The sequence below is a fragment of the Macaca mulatta genome, chromosome 8 (assembly GCF_049350105.2).
Source record: "Macaca mulatta isolate MMU2019108-1 chromosome 8, T2T-MMU8v2.0, whole genome shotgun sequence".
Lineage (NCBI taxonomy): Eukaryota > Metazoa > Chordata > Mammalia > Primates > Cercopithecidae > Macaca > Macaca mulatta.
Genome location: NC_133413.1, coordinates 39781703 through 39806252, shown reverse-complemented (window position 1 = coordinate 39806252; position 24550 = coordinate 39781703). Strand labels below are relative to the sequence as shown.

Genomic DNA, 24550 nt, shown 5'->3' with positions numbered 1-24550 from the left:
AAACCAGATCTTTACTGGGATCTTTTCATTCTATTGCAACAGACTTTTGTGTGACAGATCTGCTTGGTTGTAAAAGTGTCTGTTAAGTGTTAGTGTTCCTTTTTTTTTTTTTTGAGACGGTCTTCCGCTGTCACCCAGGCTGGAGTGCAGTGGCGCGATCTCGGCTTACTGCAACCTCCACCTCCCAGGTTCAAGCAATTCTCCTGCCTCAGTCTCCTGAGAGTAGCTGGGACTACAGGTGCACACCACCACACCTGACTAATTTTTGTATTTTTCAGTAGAGATGAGGTTTCACCATGTTGGCTGGGCTGGTCTCGAACTCCTGACTTCAGGTGATCCGCCTGCCTCGGCCTCCCACAGTGCTGGGATTACAGGTGTGAGCCACTGCGCCTGGCTAGTGTTCCTTTTTTAACTTCTTAAGGTACTGCCCGTGTAAAGACGTTCTCCCCTGGTGAATGACTTGATTTTTGTGTATTTTCTTTGTCTCTCATGATGCATCTGCACTGACCTGCAGATTTTATTTTGTCCTTTTTGCAGACTGGAAGTGTCTCCGGAGGCGCAACCCACAGCCAGGCTTCCTTCCCCCGCTGACTCCCCTTCCTCTCTTCCTCTCCCTTCTAGTTCTGGCCAGGCACCTGTCCCCTCTGAATTGGGACATGGTACAGACACACAGTCTTCTGAGAGTCTTTCTGTCTTCTCCTCTCTCTCATCTCCCATAGCAGCTCCCATTTCCACATCCACTCCAATTGAAAGCTGTCCTCTCATAGATAGGGGCCAGGCCAAGTCTGAAGAACCACCCTTGCTCCCTAAGGCAGAGTTGCAAACGGAGAGTTTAACACCAGTTCCAAATTCTGGTTCTTCTGCCCCGGGATCACTTTTCAAACAGCCATCCATTCCAGTGAATAAAGGGACAGAAAATTCTCTGATGGGCAGGACCCGTGAGACAGGCACAGAGAAGAACACCAGCAGCCTTGAGTTGGAGGAGTCTCTCCCGGAGCAGCCTGAAATGGGGCGACAAGAGGAAGAACTTCCGAGATTCCCCCACAAAAAACAAGACTACAGCCCATCATCTGGAGAGGCCCAGGAAGTACCGTCTGCCCTTTCACTCAGCAGTGATGGAGCTGCGAGCCCCGTTGGGGAGCTTGTGGCAGGAGGAGACAAAGACTTGGAGAGTCAGGCTGGGTCTCTTGTGGGGAGCAAAGCTAGGGATGCAGTTGAAGAAGCAGCACCCCCTCTTCCCATGGGAGAATCGGTCCCTTCCATTGATTCCACGATGCAGAAGCTGGAAGAGATGGGTCTGAACCTCCGTGAGGGCCAGAAGAAAACCAAGAAGCGCGTGTCATTTTCTGAGCAGCTCTTCACAGAAGAGGTGGTAGAGAGGGCCGTCCCGCTGGTGGAAGGACACAGCAGTTGTCCCCAGGAGCTGACCCCTGCATGGGCTGTTGCTGGAAACGCCTCTGCTGGAGAGCCTCCTGGGTCTCCCCACACAGAGGACTCAGAGAGGGAATCGGTGACCACACCTGGGCCAGCGACGTGCGGTGCGCCAGCCTCCCTGGCGGGTCACCTCCTCCTCCCCTCCCTGGAGGAGAGTTTCTCCGAAGGCCCCACGAGTGAAGCAAGCTCAGCCAAAGACACTCCACTCTTTAGGATGGAGGGAGAGGATGCCCTTGTGACTCAGTATCAGAGCAAAGCCAGTGACCATGAAGGTTTATTGTCTGACCCCTTGAGTGACCTTCAGTTGGCCTCAGATTTTAAATCTCCAGTCACAGCCGATCTGAACTTAAGCCTTCCTTCCATTCCTGAAGTCGCATCGGATGATGAAAGAATAGATCAGGTTGAAGATGATGGAGAGACGGCAAAGTCGTCAACTCTGGACATAGGAGCTTCGTCCTTGAGCTTGGTAGTCCCCTGTCCTGAGAGGGGAAAGGGGCCCAGTGGCAAGGCAGATAGGTTGGCACTGGGGGAGGGCCTGCGTGATTTCAGCCTGCAAGCACCCAAAGCATCTGTGACAGCTCCTTCAGAGCAGACCACAGAGTTCGGAATTCACAAACCACATCTTGGCAAGAGCTCAAGCTCTGATGAACAGCTGCCAGGCCCCAGTGGTGGTGAGGAAGAAAAACCGATGGGAAATGGGAGTCCAAGCCCGCCTCCTGGCACGTCCCTGGACAATCCTGTACCCAGCCCCTCCCCTTCTGAGCTCTTTCCTGCCACACAGTCTTTCCCCAGCTCTGCACATTCTGACACTCACCACACCAGCACAGCAGAATCTCAAAAAAAAGCCACAGCAGAGGGCTCCGCTGGTAGAGTTGAAAATTTTGGCAAGAGGAAGCCACTCCTCCAGGCCTGGGTCTCACCCTCGGAGACACATCCAGTCTCAGCTCAGCCAGGCGCTGGAACTGGGTCAGCCAAGCACAGGTGAGAGATGGGGGAGATTGTCTATGTAAATGTCAGCAATGTCCCCCTTTGCTTCCTACCTGCAGAGGTTATGGCTTTCTAACCACACAGACGTCTGACAGGACAACCCGCCTGTCACTGTCCTGCTGGTAGGACTGCCCCTTGTGGTGGTAATACCTCAAGACGCTGCTGCGTTTATAGCAAGAACATAATAGCAGTCTGTAAATATAGCTTAGGAATTATTCTGCACAGTCAGATTTGGAGCACTCACATTGCAGAAACGCAATGCCACCAGTATCTTAACAGTCTCAGAACTAACTGGCATTGAGCGGTGGTAGCATCTAGCAATGTCAAAAACTTCTTCAAGCACTGCCCAACGTGAAGCTTGTATGTTTGTTTTGAACTCTCTTTACTATGGAGGGACAGAAGCCTCTGCAAAGTTTTACAGTGAACGCCTAGGCTCTAGTTGACTTCAGAAAATAAGAGACTGCCTTTAATGTTCTGATGTTTGTAAGAAGACCAAGGGTCCCGTGAAGATACCAGGACATCTGGGCAAGGACGTGCTTTGCTGGCTTGCATGTGGCGGCCCAGTCCTGACTACTTTTGTTTCCACAGGCACTGAGACATCGGAGTGTGTTGGCCCGGAGATGAGGGCAGCATGTGACCCACCTGCCCCTTGTCTGGCTTACTGGCTGCCATCTTTGTGGTGGGCAGTTGCTTAGTTTTGCCATGTCAGGAGGGTCTAAAGATCCTTTTCCCCTTCTCTTTAGACTTCATCCTGTGAAGCCAATGAATGCAATGACCACCAAGGTTGCTAACTCCAGCTTGGGAACTGCCACCATCATCAGTGAGAACTTGAACAACGAGGCCATGATGAAGGTATGTCTTCTGGGAAGCTGGTGCATTCGTTAGGGATTGACAGAGCACCTGTTTCCATAGTCACCATCGTATACCTCACCCTGGGCAGCTGGTGGTGCCAGGAACCACTTAGTCATACATCTGGAGTCTTTAAGTAAACTTTGGAAGCCCCCAGACATTCCACTGGATAATTACTTTATTCCCTTATATTTGTTTACTTGTTTAGTTATTGTTAAATTTTTTTTTGTCTCAAGCAACATGATTGACGCTGGTCCTTCTTTTTTAAAAAAATTATTGGCTGGGCGCGGTGGCTCAAGCCTGTAATCTCAGCACTTTGGGAGGCCGAGACGGGCGGATCACGAGGTCAGGAGATCGAGACCATCCTGGATAACACGGTGAAACCCCGTCTCTACTAAAAAATACAAAAAACTAGCCGGGCGGGGTGGCGGGCACCTGTAGTCCCAGCTACTCAGGAGGCTGAGGCAGGAGAATGGCGTAAACCCGGGAGGCAGAGCTTGCAGTGAGCTGAGATCCGGCCACTGCACTCCAGCCTGGGCAACAGAGCTAGACTCCGTCTCAAAAAATTAAAAAAAAGGAAAAAAAAATTTATTTAAACATTTTCCTTCTTAATAGAGATGGGGTCTTGCTCTGTTGCCTAGGCTGGTCTTGAAATCCTGGGCTCAAGTGATCCTCCCACCTTGGCCTCCTAAAGTGCTGGGGTTACAGGCGTGAGCCACCACACCCAGCCTGGCGCTTCTTTTTAATGAGAAGAAAATGTCACCCACAATCTGGCCCATTCAGGTCAGGTATTTTCTTTTTCCCTCTTGTTTCCTTTCCTTTGGCAAGAATGTAAAATTCTGATAATTGCAATCATTGCATAGATATACTTTTCTGGTAACTTTATTTGGAATAATTTCAAATGTTAAAAAAAAGTTGCAAGAAAAGTACAAAGAGCTCCTGTAAACCCTTCCTCCCAGTTTGTTAGTGGTTAACATTTGACCACATTTGCCAATCAGTCTCATCCTCTCTGCTTCCTCTGCCTGACCTTCTCTCTTTCTGAATATACACATGCAGATGTATGCATAATTTCTTTTTTTAATCATTTGGAAGTAAGTTGTGTACCTCATGTTCCTTTTAACCCTAAATACTTAACTGTGTAATTCCTAACAATAAGGACATTTATCAAAATCAGGGAACTTTTTTTTTTTTTTTTTGAGATGGAATCTCATTCTGTCACCCAAGCTGGAGTGCAGTGGTATAATCTTGGCTCACTGCAACCTCCCCATCCTGGGTTTGAGGAATTCTCCTGCCTCAACCTCCTGAGTAGCTGGGACTATAGGTATGTGCCACTATGCCCAGCTAATTTTTGTATTTTTAGTAGAGACAGGGTTTTGCTATGTTGGCCACACTGATCTCGAACTCCTGGCCTCAGGTGATCCGCCTGTGTTGGCCCTCCAAAGTGCTGCGATTACAGGGATGAGCCCCTGCGCCCAGCCTACCTCATGCTCCTTTTACCCCTAAATATTTCTAACAGTAAGGAGATTCATCAAAATCAGGAAATTTTTTTTTGATACAGGATCTCACTCTGTTGCCCAAGCTGGAATGGAGTGGCATGATCACGGCTCATCATAGCCTCGACCACCTGGGCCCAATCAAACCTCCTACCTCAGCCTTCCAAGTAGCTGGGACTACAGGCGAGTGTCACCACGCCTGGCTAATTTATGTTTTGTTTTTTGTTTTTTTTTTTTTTGAGACGGAGTCTCGCTTTGTCGCTCAGGCTGGAGTGCAGTGGCCCGTGGTCTCTGCTCACTGCAAGCTCCGCCTCCCGGGTTCACGCCATTCTCCTGCTTCAGCCTCCCAAGTAGCTGGGACTACAGGCGCCTGCTACCACGCCCAGCTAATTTTTTGTATTTTTTTTAGTAGAGATGGGGTTTCACCATGTTAGCCAGGATGGTCTCGATTTCCTGACCTCATGATCCGCCTGCCTCGGCCTCCCAAAGTGCTGGGATTACAAGTGTGAGCCACCGCGCCCGGCCTAATTTATGTATTTTTTGTAGAGATGGGGTTTCACCATGTTGCTCAGGCTGGTCTTGAACTCCTGGGCTCAAGTGATCCACCTGCTTCGGGCTCCCAAAGTGCTGGGATACAGGTGTGAGGCACAATGCCCAGCCTGTTTTCTGTTTTTCAGTATGAATTAACACTATAGTCAATAATTTTCTATATGGAACTTTTTCTCCTCTTTTAGATGATTTCCTTAAGCTAAATTTCCAGGAAGTATCTTGCTCATTTGGAGGGTCTCTTCTCTTTGAAAAGTATGGGCTCATATTAAAAAACAACTCCCCACAAAAGAAAACCAGCCTCCCAGATGAACTCTGCCTGGGAGTGTCTTCATCCTGCCCTTTCTGGTTCTAGAATCAAGGATTTAGAATACTGCCTTGCTGCGAATCCCTGGTCTTCAACTCATTATCTGGACTAGAAGAGAATGATTTACTGAGGGATTGGTGACCTTTAGTGGGCAGGATATGTTGTATTTCAAATATGTAGAGAGGGACTTCCCAACTGACACTAGGAACTGCAGTCTATAGAAATACACTTTATTTTTATTTTAGTTCAGAGCAGCTAAAATTTCATTCCATCATAGATTTTACAGTCCCAGGGACTCTGGATATTGAATAGTTTTCTTTGAGATGGAGTTTTGCTCTTGTCACCTAAGATGGAATGCAATGGCGCCATCTTGGCTCACCGCAACCTCCACCTCCCGGGTTCAAGCAATTCTCCTATCTCAGCCTCCAGAGTAGCTGGGATTATAAGCGCCTGCCACCATGCCTAGCTAATTTTTGTATTTTTAGTAGAGATGGGGTTTTGCCATGTTAGCCAGGCTGGTCTCGAACTCCTGACCTCAGGTGATCCACCAGCCTTGGCCTCCAAAAGTGCTGGGATTATAGGGATGAGCCATCATGCCTAGCTTTGTTTTATTTTTTAATGGAGATGGGGTCTTGCTCTGTTGCCTAGGCTGGCGGGTAATGGCTATTCACACGTGCAATCATAGCTTATCGCATCCCCGAACTCCTGGGCTCAAGTGATCCTCCTACCTCAGCCTCCCAAGTAGCCAAGACTACAGATGCGCCACCATGCTTGGCTGAAAGTGTTTTTCAAGTGCTGGGTACTTGTTATTCCCTCTGGCTTCATTGCACATCTACCAGTAAGAGCTGGGATAAAGGTTCACAGGAAGCTGGAGGTCCCAGTTTTTGGTAAAAGAAGCCAAGTAATCCTAACTGATGATTGCTGAAAACAAGTTAGCATCTTCTTTCTTGCCCCATTTTTTTTTTTTCCTTCCTTCCTTCCTTTTCTTCCTTCCCTCCCTCCCTCCCTTCCTTCCTTCCTTTTTTTTTTTTTTTGATGGATTTTCGCTCTGGTTGACCAGGCTGGAGTGCAATGGTGCGATCTCAGCTCACTGCAACCTCCACCCCCCAGGTTCAAGCAATTCTTAAACCTCAGCCTCCCAAGTAGCTGGGATTACAGGCATGCACCACCACACCCAGCTAATTTTTTTGTATTTTTGGTAGAGACGGGGTTCTACCACGTCGGTCAGGCTGGTCTCAAACTCCTGACCTCAGGTGATCCACCCGCCTTGGCCTCCCAAAGTGTTAGGATTACAGGTGTGAGCCACTGTGCCTGGCCCCCACTCTTTCTTTGTAGAACACATTGACAGGGCAGGTGGTAAGCATTGGTCTCAAAATTATCAGCCACAGCCAGAACTGTGTACCTACTACATTTCAGCCCTAGCCTAAAAATGTACAATATGTGAACCAGCTTGCCTGGCTTCTGTGTGGTTGTTGCAGATAGAAGAGGCAGCACTTGTCTTCCTGGAGTTAATGATATTTATCAGGAAATGGGATAAAAGGACAGCAATGAACATTAGAGTCATTCAGCAGCTTCCCATCCATCTTCCTTTTACTACACACTGGAATGCAGTGTGGCTCCAAAGAGAAACAAACACCTTGTTTCTGGGAAGTTAGCAAGACCTTTGGCTACCATTTTATTTCCTCTTCAAAGCTCATTTAATTCAATGGCTTATCTCCTGGCCCTAAGAGAATAACTTAGCTCAAAACAAAGGCAACTGCTGCTTATTTTGCTCATGATTTGTAAGCCTGACTGCCGCCCTGCTGCCTGCCTGCAACACATCTCTTGGTTCTGGACCATGCCTAGTAAACATTCTGGGTAAATACGGGACATTTCCTGGAGACTCTGCTATTGGCCTGCCGCATGATAGATGTTTTGTGTTAAGGGATAAGACAGTATTTATAAAGATACCTACTCTTTGGAATGTTGCAAAGTAAGAGAGGTTTAAGGGAAAGAAATTGCATAGCTAAAGTTATGAAAAGCTAGCTGGATCATTACTACAGTGATTTTTTTTTTCTTTTCTTGGTTGTTGTTTTAGGGCCTCCATCCTTTATAGATGATTTATAACTGGGAATGTCTTATTTACCCAGGTGGCTTTAACATTTCCGTTTTAAAATAAAGCCAACTAGATCCAAAAATCATCTGTGATATGGAAAAAGTTGGATGCACATTTGAATGTATGTCATTATCACAACTACGTAAAAGGAAAAGTCCAGGGTAAGAATCCTGGTGAGAAATACATGACAATGGGCACCATTCTTTCTTGCATTTGTGGGTATTTTCTCTGTGCTTTTTCTTCAAGGCCATTACTCACTTTTTATGATGCTGGATTATTTTATGATTTTTTTTTTTTTTTTTTTTTTGAAGCAGGATCTTGCACTGTTGCCCATATACTCAAGTGCAGTGGCATGATCTTGGCTCACTGCAACCTCCGCCTCCCGGATTCAAGCGATTCTTCTGCCTAAAGCCTCCCGAGTAGCTGGGACTACAGGTGCCTGCCACCATGCCTGGATAATTTTTTGTATTTTTAGTAGAGACGAGGTTTCACCATGTTGGCCAGGTTGGTCTCAAACTCCTGACCTCATGATCCACCTGCTTCAGCCTCCCAAAGTGCTAGGATTACAGATGTGAGCCACCATGCCTGGCCCTGTTTTATAATTTTTTAATATCGCAAAACTAGGCTCTTCTAATGATTTTAAAGTCCTTTATATCCTTTTTCCCTTTGAATTACATAATCCAAATTAAATAGCTGTTTGATGGTTCGTATGAAGTACCTTAAGTGTGTACACATTTTCAATTCTAGGCATTTATCTTAAGGAAGTACTTAGAGATATGGCCAAAGATTTATGTTCATGCATTTTGATTAAAACGTTATATATAATTGTACAAATTGAAAACAACATAAATATCCAGCAATAGAGGAATAGTTAAAATATAATGGGATTTTAAGCATCCACTAGAAAAGCAAGTTTTGCTAAAATGTTATGATGGAAAAAATGCTTACTAAATAATACAAAGCTGTAAAACTATTACTTTGTATGAGGCTGACATTATAAAACATATCATCAAGAACCCCAGGAAGGCCAGGCTCAGTGGTTCATGCCTGTAATCCCAGCACTTTGGGTGACTGAGGCGGGAGGATCACTTGAGGTCAGGAGTTCAAGACCAGCCTGGTCAACATGGTAGAACCCTATCTCTACTAAAAATACAAAAATTAGCTGGGTGTGGTGGCAGGTGCCTGTAATCCCAGCTACTTGGGAGGCTGAGGCAGGAGAATCACTTGAACCTGGGAGGCAGAGGTTGCAGTGAGCCGAGATCGTGTCACTGCACTCCAGCCTGGGCGTCACAGTGAGACTGTCTCAAAAAAAGAAAGAAAAAGAATCCCAGGGAAAATAAAGAGACCCAAATGTTAGGTGTTGGAATTAATTATAGGACACCCTACAGGTGTCAGCCTCTGTATTCCTCTGTCTTTCAAATTCCATGCAGAATATCTTATGTATTGCGACTTTAAAAAAATAAATAAATAAAAATAAATAAATAAATAAGATCCTTATATGACAGAAGTATAATCTAAAATCCCTTGAGGACATACTCTTTGCCATGATTTACAAAGGTGACTCTTTTTTCTTGATATAAAATGTAAGGCTGGGTGTGGAGGCTCATGCCTGTAATCACAGCACTTTGGGAGGCCATGGTGGGAGGATCACTTGAGCTTGGGTTTGAGACCAGGCTAGGCAACATAGCGAGACCCCGTCTCTATGGGGGAAAAAAAAAGGGCATTATGTACATTCACATTGTTGTACAACCAATCTCTAGGGTTTTTTTCCAGACATGCAGCTTTTCAATGAAATATTGTTTTGGAAGTCACATCTACAGTGACTGAGGTCCAGAGAAGGTGTGCTATGAATGCATGCCTTCAAAGTTTTAAAAAACAAAGATTAGGGGAGAAGCAGGTTTTGGAAAAGCAGTGTCTCGCCTCTGAATGTGCAGCCTGTATGGGGCTGAACTCACTCTGTCTATGGAAACATTGGTGTTGTGTGTCTAAGTTAGTACCGCCATCATCGTGCTTTTGTTCCTGGCCAGGATGGGAGGGCTGGGATCCCTCCTTTGACTTCTGGCTCGTGTCCAGGCAGTTTGCGTCACTGGACTGAACTGGGGCTTCTATCATGTCACTGAGGAGCGAGTGTTGATTCTTCGTGGAGAAGGTAGTCTCTTGGCCTTCCTGGTAGACAGTGAGACCGTTAGACCCTCAGGGCAATAAAGCTATTCCTGCCTCAGAACTCTGCCAGCAAAATCATCTTGATTCTTTAAACATGTAAATCTCAGGCTACAGATTTCAGGAAAAGTCACTTTTTTTTTCCTTACTGGGGACTTGCACAGCGTGTGACTTTTCATTTAAGTTTTATCTTGCGTGTCCTCCTGGTTCAGGCTGCTTGGGCTGGCAGGGGCCCCAGATCACAAATGCTGATAAAGCACAGTGACTCCACAGGGTGTGTGCTCTCCTCGGGAGCAGAACACTCAGCTCTGGGACAGGCCGCTGTGTACCCAAGGGCGTGCCTAGATGGCCACGGGTGAGGACGGGGCATGATGGCACCTGGCTCTGACTCTGCATATTTCTCAAGTATGAAGTGATGTGAACTGGAGTCCCTGGGTGTCCTCTGCATCCACCTGCTCACTGAGTCCTTCTGAGCACAGCTTTGGCAGGAGCAGACAGTTGGGCTGGACCTCAACCTGCTGCCCTGGAAGGAGAGCCCTTGCCCCCTGCACCTGCTGTCACAGCTATGTCTTCCTGGGCCCCCTCTGGCTTGGGAGTCGTCTCCAGCTCTGCACTGGTGTTTGGTCGTGTGAGCTCCTAGTGTTCCCAGAGGAGTGAGCACTCATTTGGAGAACTGAGTCCTCCCATGATGGCATTGCTTAAAATCCAAACCCAGAGTCAAGTCCAGAGGTCCTCGACCTGTGAGCCAAGTATGGTTTTTACATTTTTGAAAGGTCATACAACAAAATAAAACAAAACAAATAAAAAAAAAAAACCAAGGAAGAATATATTAACAAAGGCCATCTGTGACCTGCAAAGACTCAAATATGTGCTATCTGGCCCTTTCCAGAAAACTTCATCAGTCAACAACCTGTTTTCACCATAAACTGAAAATGGATTCCCTGGCTGGGCACGGTGGCTCATCCTTGTAATCCCAGCACTTTGGGAGGCTGAGGCGGGCAGATCACCTGGGGTCAGGAGTTCAAGACCAGCCTGGCCAACATGGTGAAACCTTGTGCCTGCTAAAAAAACCCCACAAAATTTAGCCAGGCATGGTGGCACGTGTCTATAGTCCTAGCTACTCAGGAGGCTGAGGTGGGAGAATCACTTAAACCCAGGAAGCGGAGGTTTCAGTGAGCCGAGATCATGCCATTGCACTCTAGGGTGGGTGACAGGGTGAGACTCAGTCTCAAAAAAAAAAAGGAAAGAAAATGGATTCCCAAGAAACCCAGATCACTAGTCACTTTTTCCTCCTTTGTACTTCTTTTAGGTTTTAGATTTCTGTGCTGATTTTATAACTCCTTTTTCCCAACTTTCTCCCCCTCTCCAAAGAAATACAGCCCCTCAGACCCTGCATTTGCGTACGCACAGCTGACCCATGATGAGCTCATCCAGCTGGTCCTCAAACAGAAGGAAACGATAAGCAAGAAGGAGTTCCAGGTCCGCGAGCTGGAAGACTACATTGACAACCTGCTTGTCCGAGTCATGGAAGAAACCCCCAATATCCTCCGCATCCCGACTCAGGTTGGCAAAAAAGCAGGAAAGATGTAAATCAGCAGGAAAAAAAACCCCGAGACGTTTTTGTGACTTCACCTTCACCTGCTCTAGGGGTCAAGGACTCGCCCTGCCTGATAACCAGCCAGCAGACTCCGAATCACCGTCTCCCTCACATGTTATCTGGCAAGAGTGAATTCTACCAATGGAAGCCAGGTTAATGATTACAATGAATCTTTTACTATACATTCCCAGGGCTTTATTTTTAAATGCCACTGTGCCTTTAACTAGGTTGTAAATATTTTATGCCCACCAGAGACGTGGTCATAAGATCTGATCCTAAGCCAGAGATTCAGATGGCACAGGAGGTATTCATGTATTTTAACACTGGGGTTTTCTTTCTTTCATACTGAGATTTTTTTCAATATGTATCCTCCAGCTCTTAAAGCTTACCTGAGAAAGCTTTAAATGAAAAAAGGACCATGCCATTGGTGCTGTGTTACATACACATACTTTCTTGGCTTTTGAGTAGCTCAGGTGTGGCTTTTGGCTGCAGATGTTAAATTTTGATACCATGTAAACCTACCCAGCTTCTCAAACTTGGGTCTTGTTTTTTGATGGGCGCAGGGGTGTTTAGAATAAGCCTCTGAGTGTGCCTTTCGGATTTCGAACAAGTGACCTTTTCTAAACATCAACTTCTACTACTCTCTAGCCTTAAAATATGTTCTGCTTAGATCCAGGGCCCTTTTACTGGAGATTGGAAAAGTAGAATTCAGGAATTAAAAGAATTACTCTTTATTCAATTTGAGGAACTTGGTAAAAGCCCCTCTTCTTATGACAGCCAGGTTCCTGCTGGCTAGACCAGCCTGTTCAGCGCTTTGCTTGGGTGGTCCACGCACTCGCTAATACAGTTCTGGCAGGTGTGGAATGATGTCAATAGGATTGCTTGGCCTTTTCCCCCTGTGCCTTTGCTCGGTGCCCTGGTTTCCTCAGCAACACTCCTTGTGAGGGGCAGAGACAGGGTCCACCAACTCCCCAAGATGAGGAAGCCCCCTCAGGCCAGGCGCAGTGGCTCATGCCTGTAATCCCAGCACCTTGCAAGGCTGAGGAGGGTGGATCACTTGAGGTGAGGAGTTCGAGACCAACCTAACCAACATGGCGAAACCCCGTCTCTACTAAAAATACAAAAATTAGCTTGGTGTGGTGGTGTGTGCCTGTAATCCCGGCTACTTGGGAGGCTGAGGCAGAAGAATCACTTGAACTTGGGAGATGGAGGCTGCAGTGAGCCAAGATCATGCCACTGCACTCCAGCCTGGGCAAGAGGTTTTTTAAGACTCTTAAAGAGCCTGGGCAATTTTTTTAAGATTCCGTCTTAAAAAAAAAATAGAAAGGAAAAAGCTCCTTCACTGTGCAGGGGACAGGAGACCACGGACTGGACCACAAAGGGATTGAACTGCATCTGCATGTCTGTCCTTTGAACACTTTCTCTGCCTGCCCAAAAGGAGACCCAAATTATTTCTGGGATACTGGGGAAATTGTAGTGAAGGGCTTAATGTAGTTAATAAAAGTGAAAAGTCAGTAGAAAACAGAAATGCCTCAGCCTTCAAATGGTTGCATTTTTTTCCATTTTCCCTCATGAATAGACTCACCAGTATTTTACCCCCTTGTTATAAAATTGTGCAGAGCAAGAAGATGATACTTATTTTTGAATTTGTATTTTTAAAACTAGATTTATAGACTTTTTTTTTTTTTTTAAACTAGGACACTTGCTTCCTTCTTAGCTAAAAGCACCAGTTCAGATTTTTCAGGTAATTTTGTTGTTACTCACTTAAGACTGGAATTAGTATGTTTCCGGTATTGCTCATTTTTTCTCCTGGCTATGATAGAATCTCATCTAACCTTGACATCTCTCCTAGGGGAAGAATGTCACAGGCCAATAGCGTGGGCAGGGGTGGAGATGCTAGCAGTTATGAAATCGAGAATCACTTTTATGTATGTACTTGTTACACTGAGGTTAAAAGGCAAAATCATTGGCAGTGCAGTCCCTTTCCAGGATTTTGTTTGCTGTGGCATTGGTTGTATCAGAGCACTTTAATCTGAAGGATGATACTGTAACTTGATTTATCTAATTAGCTTTTAATTATCTACAGCTATTTCATTTCTCTCCTACAGTACTGGGATCACTGTAACACTGTAAACTTCTCAGATGACTTGTATTTTTGTAGTGTTATGAAATTTATTTACATACTTATAAAGAAAACTGTATATTCACTTGAACTCTGAAAATGTACACGTATGGCTGGACGCAGTGGCTCATGCCTGTAATCCCAGGAGACCGAGGCAGGTGAATCACTTGAGGTCAGGAGTTCGAGACCAGCCTGGTCAACATGGCAAAACCCCATCTCTACTAAAAATATAGAAATTAGCTGGGTGTGGTGGCAGCCACCTGTAATCTCAGCTACTTGGGAGGCTGAGGCACAAGAATCGCTTGAGCGAGGGAGGCGGAGGTTGCAGTGAGCCGAGATCACACCATTGTGCTCCAGCCTGGGCAACAGGTGAGATTCTGTCTCAAAAACAAAAAAAAAAGAAAAAGAAAGAAAGGAAGTGTGCATGTATATATTTGTCCCGCATTATGTTTTTTACTTGATATAAATGTATTTTTACTGTGATAGCCCAAATGCACTGGGGGCAGTTGTGCTCTGCGTGGTTCTTCTTCCATTGGAGAGCTGGAGTAGAGACCTGCAGTGTTCATAAGGATGTTGGTTTGGAGATGTCTGCTGCTAGGACCTGGGGTGTGTGACTCAGTCCATATGAGAGGGACATCTGGGTGGAGGAGTGAATTCCTGTGCTCTGAAATGCCACTTGGGAGCTCTGGACAATGAAGGACAGTTGACTCAAGGGTGCCTGGCTTCTGCTGCTGCTGAGAAAAAATTCAATTTATAGCATTTCTGCACCTCCCAAAGTAGATAACCTGGAGATCATTCAGTCAACAACTGTCCCTGAGGACTCAGTTTTGGGGGAGGGGTTATCTGGTAGAAGCTTTAGCCTGTTCTGAGCCATTAGCAGACATTAGTGAATTGGAGCACTGGAGAATCCTACAAATGGACTGTATCTCAGAAGAGGTGGGACCTCCTTCCAACTGCTGCAGATGCTGACAGGCCCTGGGAGGCAGCTGTGCTCTGGAGAAGCTGGAGCAGCTCATTCTTGGCCTAGCCTGGCTGCCTCAGAAAGAGCAGTTAGGACTTGAAGGAAGCATCAAATTCTATACCCGTAAACTGCAGTTAGAGGTCAGCTTTTTGAAATGTCCAGCATTTGCCCGATTGTTTCAGATCATCTCATTCCTCAGGCTTTGACAGGTATCCTGCCCTCCATCTTATTCCAGTGTGTTCACCTCATCAAGGCAGCAGAGTGGATGAAGGAGCAAGCCTGCCCTTTGCCATACTGAACAGCTGTGGGCCCCGATTGGTGACGGCTCTGCACATGCCTGTATGAAGGAGATACAGGTGTGTGTGCACATGCCTGTATGAAGAAGACACAGGCGTGTGCTTCTCAGTTTTGCTAACAGTGGGAGCTCAATGGGGCAGAGAGGGAGGAAGGTCCATGATGCTCAGCCATATACTGGAGAGGCAATTTAATGTTAAATGACACTTCCTGGGTCCCTTCTCCCAGTCAACTTTTTTCTTTTTCTAGAACTAATAATAACCTCTCACGACTGAAAAATTAATTGCCTTAGGTAGAGAACTTAATTCCTAGTATCCACCAAACTTAACTCCGTGGTGTCTCCATATCTACTGTGTGAGCTACTTAACTGACGCCCCCTTCCTCCAACTGAAGGATCGCCCAATGTTTTTGGGTTATAGAATTATTTCCTGCTTTCTTTCTTTGAGACTTTTGAATTTCTTTGGTTTCATTTTTAAGAAGTAACCCAACATTTCCTACAACACTAAATGAAATGGTACTACCTTTCAAAGATTTGTGTCTGTAGTTTGGTATGGGTGCAATAAAAATTTATTCTGTCTTCCTGGAAAACCTCTCTTGGTGGGGGTCGGGGGATGTTTCTCATCCCATGAGGGTCTCTCACTGGGATTTCTGCTGCTGCCATCTTGCCTGGTGCCCAGGAGTCCCAAGGTCCTTTTTCTCAGAGAGGATGGACATGTCTGGTCCCTTCGGATGCACCCTTCACCTTGGCCTGAAGTACCATGGCACTGGCCAGAGAAACTGAGTTGGAATGTGTTGCCCCCTTTTCCTTTGCAGCCAGTACTCTTGGCTGAGCATATGGACAGGGTCTTTCCTCAGTTCCCACCCCCACCACACACACAGGTTCCCACAGAGTAATATCTTCACTTTGCAGGCATGAGTTGAATTCAGGCTGGGCTCAACTGCCCCATCTGGGAACCAGGTCCTTGTTCAGTTGACTTAGTTGGTCCATGTGTGAACACAGGGTATTAGGGATGCACAGGAGTCTCCTGGAGCTCATCTCGCCAAACCCCAGGCCCTTCCCAAGGAGGTGAGAGGTGTGCCTGCCCCGCAAGCAGTGCATGTGGTCCACACTCCAAGGTCCCAGACCTCTTGGAATAGAGGCAATGCTTTTGCTGTTAGAGATGAGTCACATTGTAGGACAGAGGCAGGCGGTGCCTGTGAGACTCCTGGGCTGGGATAGGGGAGCTTCCCTGAAGGCCTCCCTGGTTTTGGTGGAGAGGCCTGGTGATTCCAAGTGGACATCGATCGCCATGTGTAGTGACATGAAGACACTTAATACATGTTATTTTATTTATTAAATCTCTTAATAAAACAGCCCTCTAAATGGAAGGTCTTCAAGGAAGGAAAGTTTAATTACACAAATGACCCCAACTTTTCTCTCTCCGATTTATCCCCCTTGCTTTGGAGTTCTCTCTGTTTGATTCCTGCTACTGCCACCAAACCTAGCCCTCAGAGCCAGGCAATTGTATTTTTCAAATTCCGGCCCAAGGAGGGAGACACAACCATCTTTTCTCTTGAGTCCCCTTAGCCCAGTAGCTAGTAATGGAAAGTTTAAAAAATAATAATAATAAAAAAATTAAAAATAAATAAATAAATAAATAACCAGGCCTGGCACGGTGGCTCACTCCTGTAATCCCAGCACTTTGGGAGGCTGAGGTAGATGGAGCACCGGAGGTGAGGAGTTCAAGACCAGCCTGGCCAACATGGTGAAACCCTGTCTCTATTAAAAATACAAAAATTAGCCAGGCATGGTGGTGCATGCCTATAATCCCAGCTACTTGGGAGGCTGAGGCAGGAGAATCACTCGAAACCAGGAGGCAGAGGTTGCAGTCAGCCAAGATCATGCCATTGCATGCCAGCCTGGGTGACAGAGCCAGACTCCATCTCAAAAAAAAAAAAAGAAAATAAGGGAAATAATTACAGGATATATGAACAACATAAAAGGCAAACTTTCCCAAATCCAGAATTCTGAGGCGAAGTCAAGCCCCAAAGGTCTAGAGGCAGCCAGCCACTCGGCTAGGTGGCCCCAGTTGTTCTTAGGTGACCTGAATTCCCTTGTGCTCCATTCTGGAGGAGCAATAGACACTGTTCCCCTCCTCCACTCCCGTGTGCTGACTCACTCTAGATTTTCCTTTTTTTCTTTTTCTTTTTTTTTCTGTTTTTGAGACGAAGTCTCACTCTTGTTGCCTAATCTGGTGTGCAATGTCGCAATCTCAGCTCACTGCAACCCCCGCCCCCCAGGTTCAAGCGATTTTCCTGCCTCAGCCTCCTGAGTGGCTGGAATTACAGGCACCCGCCACCATGCCTGGCTAATTTTTCCATTTTTAGTAGAGACGGGGTTTCACCATGTTGGCCAGGCTGGTCTCGAACTCCTGACCTCAGGCAATCCACCTGCCTCTGCCTCCCAAAGTGCTGGGACTACAGGCATGAGCCACGGCTCCCAGCCCTCACTCTAGATTTTTCTAAGTAACATCATAACATGTTTGTTCTTGGAAAAGAAAAAAGTCCTAATTTCCCCACTACCAAGAGGTAACCACTGTAGTTTTGACTTGTCCTGGGATTTTTTCCTCTCATATAAACAGCCACACCTTACAAGGAAGATAGGATCACACCGTCTGTACTGTTTTGAACGTACCTCCATGCCTTTTGGTAGCGGGCAGCTATGTGTGTCCTGCAACAAGGACTGATAGAATTCCCAGGAGAACTTTTCCTGGCTAACAATTCCCCTTGGCAAAAAAAAAAAAAAAAAGCTACAGCAGTCACAAAGACAATCTAGGTCCCTTCTGGCCCAGGTTACAATCGTAGCCACCTGTGGATCAGAGTGGGGACTTGCCGGGGAACATCCTGCCCACCCCCAACCAGGAAAACAGTCACTTGCCAGGCGTGGTTACCATTCTTTAACTGGGGCCAGTGGTCAGCACAACAGCCTCCTTTAGCCCTTGGACCCAGTCTCAACAAAGGCAGCCGGCCCCCTGGGCTGCTCTGCGGGTGTCAGCTTTTGGGCCCTGCAGTTTTCCCCTACTGGGACGTCATGAACTATCACTTCTGACTCGAAACTGGCTTCCTTGAGCCCTTTGAGGGCAGGGTTTTCCAATGCCAAAAAGCCTCCTGAGGGGTTATGTCCTTACTTGGCCTTTTGACTTTCTGTTACTTTACACAGATACCTGTGTTTTGAGCCTGGGAGAGTCGCCTTGGGGACATGATATGGCTCTCACAGAGTTGAGAAAAAGCTGCCTCTGTCCTTATGGACCGCTCACTTCAGGCTAAATCCTGATGGCAAAAGGAAGGCCTGCTTCTTAAAGCAGCGAGATGTACTATTTTTAATAATTCTCATCCAGGTCAATAATGTCTCCATTGTGCAGCTGAGCAAACAGACCCAGAGAGGCGGCAGCACTGTCATTTGCCTAAGTCACACTGTGAGTTGTTAAGAGAGGATTTGATCTTATAACCTGTCTGACTTGCAGGCCTAGAACGGGTCAGCCAACTACAGCCTGCTTCCTGTTTTTGTATAACCTTCAAGAATGGTTTTTACTTTTTTTTTTTTTTAATGCTTCAAAAAAAGTCAGCTGGGTGCAGAAGCTCACACCTGTAATCCCAGCACCTCGGAAGCTGAGGCATGATACTGTGAGCCCAGGAGTTTGAGTCCAGCCTGGGCAACACAGTGAGACTCCCCTGCTGCCCCACCACCATCTCTACAAAATAAAGAATAAAAAATGAATAAGCTAGGCATGGTGCACATCTCTAGTCCCAGCTTCTTGGGAGGCCAAGTAGGGAGGACTGCCTGAGCCCAGGAGTTTAAGGCTGCAGGGAGCCTGGGTGACAGAGTAAGACCCTATCTCCAAAAAATAAAGAAAAGAACCAAAACAACAGTATTTCATGACACATACAAATTATACGGAGGGCTGGGCGCAGTGGCTCACATGTGCAATTCCAACACTTTGGGAGGCCAAGGTGGGCAGATCACCTGAGGTCAGGCGTTCAAGACCAGCCTGGCCAACATGGTGAAACCCCAACTTTACTAAAAATACGAAAATTAGGCCGGGCACCTTGGCTCATGTCTATAATCCTCGCACTTTGGGAGGCCAAGACAGGCGGATCACCAGGTCAGGAGATCGAGACCATCCTGGCTAACACAGTGAAACCCCGTCTCTACTTAAAATACAAAAAAATTAGCTGGGCGTGGTGGTGGGCACCTGTAGTTCCAGCTACTCGGGAGGCCGAGGCAGGAGAATGGCGTGAACCCAGGAGGCGGAGCTTGCAGTGAGCCGAGATGGCGCCACTGCACCCTAGCCTGGGCGACAGAGCGAGACTCCGTCTCAAAAAAAAAAAAAAAGCCAGGCATGGTGGCAGGCACCTGTAATCCCAGGTACTCGGGAGGCAGAGGCAGGAAAATCGGTGGAACCTAGGACCAGGAGGCGGAGGTTGCAGTGAGCCAAGATTGTGCCACTGCACTCCAGTCTGGGTGACACGATGAAACTTCCATCTCGGGGGAAAAAAAAAATTATATAGAGGCCTATAGCAGGGCAGGGGTGGGCCCTGAGGAGGCCTCTTGGCCAGACCAGGCTGCACCCAGAGACCACAGGCTGCCTGCCCACCTCAAGCCCATCAGCTGCCCCTCCCCTCCCTGCTCCCAGTCCCCGGCAGGGCCAGAAAGGCCACCACCATGGTCCAGCAGGGATCTGGTGGGAGTCTGGTGAGGGGAAGCCGAGAAGTGGGTCCTGGGGAGGAGCTCACTGTGTTCCTGAGGGACAGGAGATAGAGGCTGAGTCACTCTGCTCATCGCTGGAGGCCGGGGTGCTGCCTTTCTAACGTGACCATTTGGCTCTCAGCTCTCACCCCTGCCGGTCTGATTCTGTTTTCCCTGGGTCCTGAATACCCACAGACTCAGCAGAATGTCAGCCAGTGCTGCTCCTGTTAAAGCACTTCTGGCTGATCTCTGTTAGTTTAGCTACTGTTCACTAGTTGATGCTGAAATTGCTGTTATTAAAGTTAGACAGCATTAGGATTGTATGGTACTACATTTCAAACAAAGATTGTTTAATATGATTCTTACGAATACATGACTTCCACATCTCTGGGCCCTCCAGAAGTACATAGGATAAGTATTGTATTTTCATTTAGAGAAAGGGTCTCTTGGCTGGGTGCAGTGGCTCACGCCTGTAATCCCAGCACTTTGGGAGGCTGAGGTGGGTGGATCACTTGAAGTCAGGAGTTCGAGACCAGCCTGGCCAAGATGGTAAAACCCTGTCTCCACTAAAAATACAAAAATTAGCTGGGCGTGGTGGCACACACCTGTAATCCCAGCTACTCAGGAGGCTGAGGCATGAGAATTGCTTGAACCCAGGAGATGGAGGTTGCAGTGAGCTGAGATGGCACCACTGCACTCCAGACTGGGCAACAGAGCAAGACCTTGTCTCAAAAAAAAAAAAAAGAAGAAGAAGAAGAAGAAGAAGAAGAAAGGGTCCCTCTTACCTCAACATCATTGTGTTTGATATGGATAGGAAGGTTTAAAACAGACCAGTTCTGATCTATGAGCTGTTATTAAAAAAAACAGTACAGCAAGTTGGCCGGAATAAACTTTGGTTTTAAAACAAAACAAAAAATTATATGAAATTCAATTTCAGCACCCATAGATGACGTTTTATTAGAATACAGCCATGACCGTTTGTTTACGTAACTGTCTATGGCTGTTTTCACATTGCAACAGCTGAGTTGAGTAATTGCAACAGAGTATCTGTTGTTCGAAAAACCCAAAATATTTACTATCTGGCCTTTTATAGAAAAAGTCTGATGGCCAGGTAAGTCTGATGGCTGGGTGTGGTGGCCCCATGCCTGTAAATCCAGCATTTCGGGAGGCCGAGGCAGGAGGACTGTCTGAGCCCCGGAGTCTGAGACCAGCCTGGGCAACATAGTGAGATCCTGTTTCTAAAAAAAAAAAAAAAAAAGTTTTTAAATTAAAAATATTTTTAGAAAATAGAGAAGAATAAGTTTGCCAACCCGTAGGCTAGGATCACTTTGAGGGGCAGGAATGTAACATTCTATCATTCACTTGGAATTGTGGAGGAGTGGGGCGGGCAAGGAAAATGGAGGCCATATGACTCAATACTCTCTCAGGACTTTCCATAAGGCCAGATGAGCCTCAGCCTCCCAGCAGAGAGGAGTTCCAGGTCAGGTTGCCCTGGCCTACGCAGTGCACCAGGTCTGTGCTATGACCACCTTCCTGGAGTTACCAGATGCCTTTGTTCCTAGGAGTTCAAGAAATTGAACATGTGAATCCTTAGCCCGGAGAGAAGTAGCTGGGAGGGGCAGACTAAACTATGCAGAGGGGAGGCTGCATATGAGTGAGGAAAGGTGCTTGGCACAGAGATTTGGGAAGCCCTGGCCATGCTCTGCCCTGAGGCTATGTCATCGGGAAGTGCCCACTAAAGAGCGGTGGGAAGGAAGTCCAGTCAGAAAAGCTCCAAGGCCTGAGGCAACTGCCAGGCCCGGTGCCACAGTGCGAGCTGTACTCAGGGCTTGGTGAAACTGGGTTGGGGTTGCAAAGCATCGTCAGCTAAGCTGAGAGGAGCCCAAGGCTGAGGCTAGAAGGCAGGCCTGGAGAGCAACCCGCTCTCAGCAGTCACTTGCTCTAGATGGAAATGGGCCTGCTTCAGAGGAACTGGGTCTATGTGGTGCTCCTCCTTCATTTTTTTTTTTTTTTTTTTTTAAGAGTCAGGGTCTCACTCTGTTACCCAGGCTGGAGTGCAGTAGTGCAATCATAGCTCATGGCAGCCTCTTAACTCCTGGGCTCAAGTGATCCTCCTGCCTTAGCCTCCCGAGTATCTGGGACTCCAAGTACACACCGCTATACCCTGCTTTTTTTTTTTTTTTTTTTTTGAGAGGGGGCGGGGTCTCACTATGTTGCCCAGGACAGTCTTGAACTCCTGGCCTCAAGCTATCTTCCCACATCAGACTCCCCCAGTATTAGGGTTACAGTCATGAGCCACGTGCCCGGCCAGTTTGGTGCTTTGGACAGGACCACCTAGGACAGGAATTCACAGGAGTTGAACTCCTCTTTACTGAATGCCAGCCTTCACTTTAGGAGGTACTCCTGGGGACATCAGGATGAGAAAGCCAGATTGCTCCCACAGAGACTTCCATCCAAAGAGAAAGTCAAACAACGAACTAGAATGTACACAGCCAAAGGAGGGAGGATGCACAAAGGACTTCATTCAGGTGCCAGATCCTCTTCTTCCTCAGTGCCTTCCTCTACTCTACCCTCTAGAAAGAACTCTGGCCTCAACGTCAGCATTACACATCTGGACCACAGCTGGGCTGCTGTTCAATGACCTCCCTACGACTAGCTTTCTGCTCTGGCCAAGCCCACCCTGGGCACTGGGGGCATCTGTTAAAAAGATAATCACTGCCAGGCTTGGTGGCTCACGCTTGTAATCCCAGCACTTTGGGAGGCCGAGGTGGGCAGATCACCTGAGGTCTGAAGTTTGAGACCAGCCCGGCCAACATGGTGAACCCCGTCTCTACTAAAAATACAAAAACTAGCCAGGCATGGTGGTGGGCGCATGTGGTCCCAGCTACTCGGGAGGCTGAGGCAGGGGAATCGCTTGAACCCGGGAGGTGGAGGCTGCAGTGAGCTGAGACCGTGCCACTGCACTCCAGCCTGGGTGACAGGGCAAGACTCCGTCTTAAAAGTAAATAAATAAATAAATAAGATAAGATAATCACTACCACGAATAATGGTAACTCTTAGACGAGTTGGGAGCAGTGGAGAGGGCACCAAGGATGATTTCCACGTCTGTCTAGATTTCCTGGAGCAAGGCAAATACATTTCCCAAATAAATGGACTTCTAAGAAAGTGCAGAACCCCAAACGTACACATCTTAGGAGAGAGCGCCATCTTCTGGCCTGCACCCTGCCGCCTCCCAGCCTGTGTGTGCCTGAGGACCAGGCTCTCCTAGGCTCCCAGTAAGTACACACCACACGTGTGACTGGGAAAGACAACCAGCTTTCTCCTTCCATGGCTGGCTACAGGATCATAAAACTGCTTTTCCACTTTACAATCAATCAGGTTGGGTCAGGCAGAATTTCAAGGCTTCTGTCATAGGTAGATGGGCTCTGGAAAGTCCCGCTTAAAAAAAAGTGGAGGTAGGTTCAAGATCTGCACACAACTGGGGATGAGGGGAGTCTGATGCTCTGCTGTGTGATCATGCAAGGAACTGTTCCCAGGGCAACTTATGTCGCTCTTAGGGACACCTTCTTTGTCCAAGTAAGAATGTCAACCACACTGTCTAAAACTAATACATGTTTCTGAGTGGTGTGTGTGTGCGCGTGCACATGTGCAAATGTATCTTAATATTTAACTGTCAGACAGCCAGAAATAAACTCTCATCCTATATCTCACGCTAGTGGGGAGGTCTAGAAAAGGGTGGGGGGCTTGGACTGCCAAAGCCCACCATTATTAATGTCCTGAAGCCCCCTTCTGTTATGATACTAAAGTAATTCAAATTGAAGAGAAAGGACCCTTGGGTATTATTGTGTCCCTTGGCCCTCCAATGTGATCAAGCCCCATGGGAATGGATGGGATGTCTTTGAAAAGGAGTAGTGATTCTCACACTCTGAGAAAGCAGTCTCTTAGGGAGGGGATGGTGTTTTTAGGTTTGGATATCACGCGTAAAAACTGGGTGTGGAAAAGAAGGGACTGGCACTTCATAAAGGTATGTTTTGTTTTGTTTGAGACGGAGTCTCGCTCTGCCACCCAGGCTGGAGTGCAGTGGCGCGATCTCAGCGCACTGCAACGTGCGCCTCCTGGGTTCAAGCGATTCTCCTGCGTCAGCCTCCCGAGTAGCTGGGATTAGAGACGTGCACCACCACGCCCAGCTAATTTTTGTGTATTTTCAGTAGAGACGGGATTTCACCATGTTCCCCAGGCTGGTCTCAAACTCCCGAGCTCAGGTGATCCACCTGCCTCGGCCTCCCAAAGTGCTGGGATTACAGGCGTGAGCCACCACGCCCGGCTAGCTCAAGGTTTTTTTTAAGAAACATCTGAATCTGCGTGCTTGCACTCCTCCAGGTTGCCAAAAGCTCCATCACTCCACATTCGTTCACTCCAAACTCCTTTAGACATTCCTGCCTGGCCTCCAAAAGCATTTGGGTTTGCCACTCCGGATTTTATTTCAACTTCCTCATTTTACAGTTGAGAAAAACAGGAGGTAAAGAGAGGAAGGTACCTGCTTTAGGAAGCAGCTCTGGAAAGCAGAACACAGTTTCCTGCTCTCGCTCTCTCTCTCTCCACTACTCTCCCTTTAAAAAATATACTTTCTTCTATGGCCAAATTAAACATTCATTACCAACCTGCGATTGCCTTAGGACTTTAAAAGGAGGGTTGTTCAGGGGTGACAACAATCTCCTGTCTATTATACGTGTCCATGTAGGCAGAAACCTACCCAAATTCAAGCCCCAGTCTGGGTCCCAAAAACTAACTACACAGAGCAGGGAAACCAGAGAGCTACAGTTCAGACCAGGAACCTCCTCTCCTAGCTCACGTTTCTACCCGAGCCCGCGGAGGAACCGACCGGAAGTGGCGCTCAGCCTCCCCGCGGAGGGAACCGCCTATCCCGCCGTGGCGCTGGCCGGAAGACGAAGGTGCAACCCTCTGAAGGGTCCCCTCCT

General features: G+C 47.3%; 1 protein-coding gene across 2 annotated transcripts in view; it reads left to right on the top strand.

Moving 5' to 3' along the window:
• The window catches only part of RAB11FIP1 (RAB11 family interacting protein 1), a 42405-nt gene extending 26972 nt beyond the window's left edge, over positions 1–15433 (top strand). Inside the window, exons 4-6 of one of the 2 annotated variants that reach the window (XM_001089664.5) lie at positions 538–2415; positions 3165–3273; positions 11243–15433. In XM_001089664.5, the coding sequence (XP_001089664.4) occupies positions 538–2415; positions 3165–3273; positions 11243–11461 (2206 nt within the window). In that variant the 3' untranslated portion in view covers positions 11462–15433. The remainder of the gene's footprint in view (positions 1–537; positions 2416–3164; positions 3274–11242) is intronic. The other variant, XM_015145164.3, reaches the window with a different exon arrangement.
• The last annotated feature ends 9117 nt before the right edge of the window (positions 15434–24550 follow it).